At 32.3% G+C, this 7,405-nt stretch overlaps 2 protein-coding genes across 3 annotated transcripts in view; one reads left to right on the plus strand and one right to left on the minus strand.

Moving 5' to 3' along the window:
* Positions 1–2,000: 2,000 nt before the first annotated feature.
* LOC108913890 (60S ribosomal protein L10) lies at positions 2,001–3,299 on the minus strand. 2 transcript variants are annotated; one of them, XM_018719543.1, is made up of 4 exons: positions 3,214–3,299; positions 3,051–3,079; positions 2,502–2,807; positions 2,001–2,368 (listed from the first exon to the last, which is right to left on the minus strand). In XM_018719543.1, exons 2-4 carry the CDS (start codon positions 3,071–3,073, stop codon positions 2,041–2,043), a joined length of 657 nt encoding a protein of 218 aa, XP_018575059.1. In that variant the 5' UTR covers positions 3,074–3,079; positions 3,214–3,299; the 3' UTR covers positions 2,001–2,040. The 2 variants fall into 2 exon arrangements, with proteins under 2 accessions (XP_018575059.1, XP_018575060.1); XM_018719544.2 differs by having other exon boundaries at positions 3,051–3,121; positions 3,214–3,257.
* Positions 3,300–4,373: 1,074 nt separating this feature from the next.
* The window catches only part of LOC108913891 (E3 ubiquitin ligase Rnf157), an 18,432-nt gene continuing 15,400 nt past the window's right edge, over positions 4,374–7,405 (plus strand). The window contains exons 1-7 of the mRNA XM_023455787.1: positions 4,374–4,641; positions 4,710–4,828; positions 4,877–5,133; positions 5,235–5,422; positions 5,475–5,626; positions 5,770–6,009; positions 6,079–6,438. Of these exons, the coding sequence (XP_023311555.1) occupies positions 4,551–4,641; positions 4,710–4,828; positions 4,877–5,133; positions 5,235–5,422; positions 5,475–5,626; positions 5,770–6,009; positions 6,079–6,438 (1,407 nt within the window). The 5' untranslated portion in view covers positions 4,374–4,550. The remainder of the gene's footprint in view (positions 4,642–4,709; positions 4,829–4,876; positions 5,134–5,234; positions 5,423–5,474; positions 5,627–5,769; positions 6,010–6,078; positions 6,439–7,405) is intronic.

Below are 7,405 nucleotides of genomic sequence, written 5' to 3' on the forward strand. Positions count from 1 at the left end.
AGATATAATAAATTCCAATAATATTACACTGATCTTCATTTTCAACCTTTGCCAAAACGAACATGTTTTTGAACATTTAAAGAATAATATTCAGTTGGCAGTTTGGTTAGGCAGAATTAATTTGTCATAATAAAATTAAAATTGTAACAATGTTTTAATTTCAACAACAACTTATTGAATTATGTATGACCAAGTGATGGTAATAGTTAATAATAATAAATGTTTTATGTAACACATGGTGGTATCAGTTTAAATAACTAGATGGATTTCACAGGGTCTAACGACACTTACAGTGTACGATAATTAAATAAACAAAGAAATCTAAATAAAAAATTTATATAAATTTGGAACGAATACACTGAAGATGAATTTTTCGAGATTAAACGTCTGAATCTGGTTAGGGCTGAGGCAGTACAGTATTGGGGGCCATGAAATCTTGCATAAAATGTAATAAAATTTCTAGCGTTGTATTTAAAAAAATGAAGTTGATGATGGTCCTGGAGAGACGAAACGTTACATATAAAAATTGATTATGCCCTTCGATAGACGGCAAAAAGTGGCCATGAGAAAGTGTTCTTTTTTCAATATCACCTCAAACTAGGCTGAAATGAAACAAAAACGGGTTTCCAAAATTTCGGTTTTTTTTTCAAATATTTCGAAAACTAATCATGTTAGCCTTATTCTATAGAATTTTTAATAAATGTTATACTAATATTTGTTTAAGTTAAATAATAATTTTTAATTTTAATGGGTGAATTGTTTAATATTAATTACAAGTAACAAATAAACACAATGGTTTAAAAGCCATAAAAAATGTACAAAAAAATTGCAGGCTTCTACAATTTTTGAATTTCTAATAATTGAGATTATTTACTATGTACATTAGGTACTGTACCTTCTACTTGTTTTATGACATGAATGAAATTGGGAATGATAGAGCAAAATCTTAAAAATTAGGGCCAGTTCTAATCTTGCAAATTTTTTTCAATAATTTCATCAATTGACGATAATTTTGTGTACTATACCGTTAAATAGGGGAATCGGGACGGTTTTCAGGATTTTTTTGCAGTAATTCCTGACACCGTAACGAGAATAAATCAGAATTTGGGGATATTGATCTAGTTGGCAGACTCTACTGAAGGTGAAGAAAACTAGGTCTGCTAATAAAAATTATCCCCTTTGAGGGGTCAATTGGGGCACCCATTATATTCTCATTAAAAATGCAAATAACCCCCATACTGGGATTAATTGGAACACCAACTTTAAAAAATAAATAGGATGTAGAAAAAGCTTTTTACAAACAAAAATGTCGTTTTTATTGCAACTTTGGTATTTAAAAATGCATAAATAGTAATTTAAAGATAAAATGCTGAAGATTATTGTTGTAAGAATTAAGTTTTAAATTAACGGAACTAAAATTCACCACGTCTTAGTACATTTGGTGGTAGCAATTTTTCTTTTACTATGAGAAAAATGTATTATGCTTATATCGTCCATTTGAGGAAAAATGAATCAATTTCATCCTTTTCTATTAAAGCGGAGAAACATCGTCCAAATTTCTAATGACCAAAAAAAATTTCTTGGTTCTAAAGAAAATCATAATTTTGGTAAACCTTAGTGTCAAGTCGTTTTTTGTATTTTCTGGGTACTGTCCCAATTCATCTTTAAAAGGAACAAAATTAATCACTATAATCTGACTACAAGCGTAGTCAAATAAATAAAAAAAAAATTGCTCGACTTCAAATTTCACCATGAAATTCCTAGGCTTTGATAAATGAAAATAAAAATTCAAATCTTACGATAGATTTTTAAACTTCAAAGAAAAATAATTAAATCAAGTACATTTTTTTATAAGGGTGGTTCCATTTGATCTAAGTCACCATGTATATTATTAATTTTCAATATGTAACATATAACAATATTTGCTACATTTTAATCTAAATAATAATGCATATTTTTCAAGATTTTTGAAGAAACGGGTACCAATTAAAAGAAACTGCAACTTTTCAAAATTTATTCCAAAACTTAAAAATGTATGTTTTACGCATACAAATCTTCTTGGGTTTTTTTCCATGCATTTAATGGTCCATGTTCGGGTCTGTATTGAACATTACAACCGTCATGGGCCAACCTGCCTTGGGACTTCAAGGTCTCATATTGATCACGTTCGTATTTTGTGAATCCCCACTTTTTGGACACGTATATCTTTTGGCGCCCTGGAAACTTGAACTTGGCACGACGGAGGGCCTCAATGACGGCTGCCTTGAAACGGTCACTCGAGCGGACACTCATAATAGGTTGTCCGATACGTACACGTGCTACAGTACCTTGTGGTTTACCGAAAGCACCCCTCATTCCTGTCTGGAGCCTAAAAATTAATATCGATTTATTTAACCATATGGGTTAAAGTATTTTAAAGTAAATTTAAAAAATTATAATAAAACTAAATACTAAACTATTTGAAACTTTGGCTAACTGCATTTTAAAAATTGTAAACTTACCTGTCGGCTCCCGCACAGGACAACATTTTATTGATGCGGATTACGTGGAAAGGATGAAGTCTCATGCGGATGTGGAATTGATCTTTACCACAATTCTTTACCAAGTATTTATTGCAACAGATACGCCCTGCTTCCAAAGCTTCGGAACTTAACTGTTCATATTCATCTGATACTAGGTGGACGCACAAAGGAAAATCTTCCACACTTGCCCTCTTCTTGCCCAGATCGAAGATACGTATCTTTGGATCTGGTACACCTCTACAAAACCTTGACTTTGGATAAGGTTTGTTCTTACAATAACGGTAACTGAAAAAGATATATTTGCACATTACGAGAAACAAATTATAAATTTGATTACAAAAAGCAGTAAAAATGAAATATTGCGTTAGATTGTCTAATATTCAGGATGTATTTTTTTCTTAATGTTGTATATGAAAATTAATTGTTACTTAAATGTTTTGATATAATGAATAACTATTGAAAAAAAGGGTAAGAAATGAGACAATACGACAAAATAGTTTACTTCTCAATATATTCACTTTAACTCACCATCTTGCTGGTCTCCTTCCCATTGTGGTCTAAAATTGAAGCAAAATACTTATCAATTTTCAAAATATTTTCTACAACATATAATTTATATTAAACTGTTTCTTATCATAGAAGAAAATGTCAATAAAACTTCAGGATTACTAAAATTTTATAAGAAACTTACCTAATTTATAAATTACGACCACCGAGAGACAAAAAAGACTGTCAAAGAAGAAATTCTGGAAGTGCTGCCACTGCACAAAATTTATAAGTTCCAAGAGAAACTGAGTGACTCAGCTAAAAATATATTTCTTTAGACAGTTAGACATGATACATTTATGGCACGGCACGAATTTAAGCTCGTAGGAGTGAAAGCGCGAGCGTTTATTGGCTGCTTACAACACTAAGAACTCGTTTTAAATAAGACAGCCAATAGACGATAATGATTGTGATTTACAAAATCCGTGTTTACAAGTCATGAGATAAGATAAGCTTCACAGTGCATTCATATTTCATACCCAATGAAAAGAACAACACTCAACTCCCTAGAAGTTCTATAACTTGACAATCTAGGGATTTTACGTTTATTGATTTGCTAAATTGTGCCTTTTTTAATATATTTCTAAACTCTGTATTTGTGTGGTATTTGTGTTATGTGTTTTCCTGTCATATTTCCACATACTTCTATCTATAGAAGTATGTGCATATTTCCAAAACATTTTACTCTTGTTATACATATTAAGGGTTTTTTGGCGAGAAAACCGCTAACCCGGTTAACTATAGTTTGTTGAGGTTTGACGTTTTGGCGAGAAATTGTAGTTAACCCGGTTTGGCAGAGTTTGCCTAACCATCAAACCGGACTTGTGGGTTGGTTTGGATATTAAGTTAATATTTCTATCTTTGTTTATTTATTTTCTGTTTCGTACCATCGTACCTAGTCACTACTTCGTTTTTTTAGAGGTTTGGATAGGTATAAGTTTTAGAGGTTTGGATAGGTATAAGTAATCGAGGATCCAAATAACTTTAATCGTAGATATGCATATTCTATATTGCACTGTATAGATCTTTATTAACTTCCTTTTAGACGATACATTTACGTGGGAATAGATATTTGTGAAAAGGTAAACCCATTTTGATTTAATAACCATACATTAACGTTATTTCATGGATGTGCATTTCAGATTAGGAATAACAATTGTAGTATATAAGAAATAATCAAACAACTTGAGCTACGAGTACTATCATAGATTATAGGTTACGATTTTATTATTGATTATATATCCAAACTAAAAGAATTTTTGCGAGTTCTGTCAAATGTTAACTCAAACTCTTAACACAATCAAACTCGAGCTAACCGGGTTTGATGTGGTTTGGCTCGCCAAAAAACCCTTATTGTAGATGTAATGTAAATATATAAATAAATATGAAAAAATCAAGTACATTTGAAGCATAAAGGACAAACTGCATTTCCTTTATAAATGGAGATAGTGTATATTTAAACGCAACTACATATTGAGAATAATGGGTGGCCTACTCACAACTAGGCAAAATGATGGAGTTGAAGAGGTTGATGTTGCTTCTAATCATGCTTACAGGTATCCACCGAGATCAGGTAAATAAATTGTTATTTATTGTAAGTATAATAGGAATTTTACATGTGTTTTAATTTTATAATTTAAGGAAATTACTTTGCAAGTCATTTCATAATGGGAGGAGAACGATTTGATACTCCACAGCCAGAATCTTATTTATTTGGAGAAAATTCTGACTTGAATTTTTTAGGAAGTCGACCTACTCCAGTAAGTGTTAAAGCTGTACTTATTTGTTTATAATTTTTCATTACGCAGTTTCCATATCCACCTCCACAACCAAATGAACCAACAAAGACATTGAAAAGTTTGGTGAATATTCGGAAAGAATCTTTGCGGTTTTTAAGAGTTGTCGCTGAGGGCAACAAATCTAGTCTTGAAAAAGCAGATGTTAGGGATGCAGAATTAGGAACAAATACTTCATTCAACATAGAATTTACGTTTGACTGTGATGTTAGATGCTCTATAACTATTTATTATTTTTGTACCGAGGAACTGTCTCCTAATGGAGTGACGTAAGTAAAACTCTTAACATTGCATGCTTCGTATTCTGCATCAATTTTCCATAATTTAGTAGATTCGTTTACTTTAAATCTTTTTTTTTTTTGTTTTTTAGATATATTCCTCGAGACTCTACCTTAACTTCAAAAACTTTCCATTATAACAGAGGTTCCAATCAGCAATTTTGTCAGACATCTCACATTTTTAACCCTTCGAAATATCCCGACGATGATTTATTATATGACGTCGATAAAGAAGTAATTCCAATAGCCATACACTGTGTTGCTGAAGAAGGACCAGAAGGTTCCCTATTTTTATATTTTGTGAATGATTGAAATAATATACTGTTTTTTAGATGTAAGACAGTCACACACAACAATAGCAACTGTGGAAAAAATTGCAGATGGTAGTTATATACTGAAGGCTTTAAAACAGAAGCTGTTTGTAGATGGGCTCTGTTATTTATTACAGGAAATATATGGAATAGAAAATAAAAATAATGATAAGGTAGGTAACTTGTTGATTTTTAAAAACAGTCGTAACATTCAACAGATCAAAATTAGTATATTCGCAATTTCATATAGCTTCCCTATTGCAAGGCTTGTAAAATTTCTACTAGTTACAATAATATTTGCCCTTCAATTTTTCAGGCTGGTAGCGACGATGACACAGAAGATAACGGATCAGAGTGTGTGATTTGCATGTGCGACGTACGAGATACCCTTATACTTCCCTGTCGACACTTATGCCTCTGTAATTCTTGTGCCGACTCCTTGAGGTACCAAGCGAACAATTGCCCTATATGCAGGGCACCCTTTAGGGCCCTACTTCAAATCCGTGCCTTGCAGAAATCTCTTAACCCAAATTTACCTCCCATAAACCCACCAGATGTAAGTAAGAGGGGGAGTTTCCATTAACACTAGAAATCAGGTATTGGTATTGTCTGTGTTTTATTGTAGGGTACTTGTGACAATATCCCACCTGGTTACGAAGCCGTCTCCCTCATAGAAGCTTTAAACGGTCCGTGTACGCCCCGCCAGCCGCCTTCTGCAATGCCGGACCTTGTCGAGACTCCGGAAAATGAAAACGCGATTCAGGCGGCTGAAGTGTTGAACAGGCAGTGCGATCGCAGCACTCCTCCGAAAAACAGGAATGGAGAATGTTCCAGCCCGGAATATGGAGTGTCCGTTTTGATGACTGCGAGACATGACGGTGGGGAGCCATCGCAGTGCCCTTTACTATCCGAACAAATCGAATTTAGGAAGCACAGGCCTAGGGACAGTTTGAAACTCATTAATGAAAGACTGGACAAAGATGAGGTAATAACAGCATTAATTGTCAGAATTATAGCAACTATAAAGGTTTTCGAATTATTCGTTAAAATTGGTTTTGAAAGACATTGAGTTAAACGAAATATTTTGAATAATATAATTTTCAGTATTTATATTTAATTTATACTTTAATATTGGTACGAGGTTAATAAATCGATTTGGTTATTAACCAAAATTAACGTTAATTAACCACTGGTTAATTTTGTCAAAATTAACCGTTTTTTAATTAAACCGAAAAAAATTTTCCTGTGACAAAAATTAAAAAATAGTTAACGAGACTTTCGCATTAAAAGAATCATTGTAGGATTGTCTCAGAAAACTATTATAAAAAATACAAAAATACAGGGTGTAACTTAAAATTTTTTGATTGTTTATAAGAAATTAATATTTTTGCATGGTTTATTAAATATTATCTAGATCTATGTGGATCGACATATGTTACTAGTAATTGTAAGTAAAACTATAGTAGGATCGTATTCGATGCAAAGTAGAGTAAAAAGTTGTCGGTCTTTTATCAAAGAAAAATCGTATTATCATTTTTAGGAGGCGTAAGATGAACTATTCAAATTTAAAATGAAATTGAACGTAAAATCTGAAATACCACTGCATACGCACTGTGTTCTGGTAGTAGCTATAGTCGCCCAGGTACATCGAGTGTACGAACTGGTCGGTTATACGTCAAATACTAACCTGGCGAGCTTGTTCGTCAATTAGAGAGCATATGTGAAATTTAAAAAACAAATTGGATTTATAATAAATTACATTTAAAATAAATAGTTTATGAGAATAAAGGAATTTTTGTAGGAACAAGGGTGCCAGATGTGAACTGATCCCATCATCCCTTCATAATGTATAAAGAAATTATTCAATTTGTAAAACCCTTAAAAGCGTACTTCATTGGTTCCCTTGACAGGCAATGATTTATTACTTTGCATCGAATATGATCCTACTATAG

The sequence above is a fragment of the Anoplophora glabripennis genome, unplaced genomic scaffold (genome assembly GCF_000390285.2).
Source record: "Anoplophora glabripennis isolate ALB-LARVAE unplaced genomic scaffold, Agla_2.0 scaffold900, whole genome shotgun sequence".
Lineage (NCBI taxonomy): Eukaryota > Metazoa > Arthropoda > Insecta > Coleoptera > Cerambycidae > Anoplophora > Anoplophora glabripennis.

Excerpts from the sequence above, each read along its gene's own strand:
- LOC108913890 (XM_018719543.1), bottom strand. The coding sequence starts at position 3,073 with ATGGGAAGGAGACCAGCAAGATG. Across the intron at positions 2,808-3,050 it reads GGAAGGAGACCAGCAAGATG|TTACCGTTATTGTAAGAACA; the intron begins GTGAGTTAAAGT and ends TATCTTTTTCAG. Across the intron at positions 2,369-2,501 it reads TCCTGTGCGGGAGCCGACAG|GCTCCAGACAGGAATGAGGG; the intron begins GTAAGTTTACAA and ends ATTAATTTTTAG.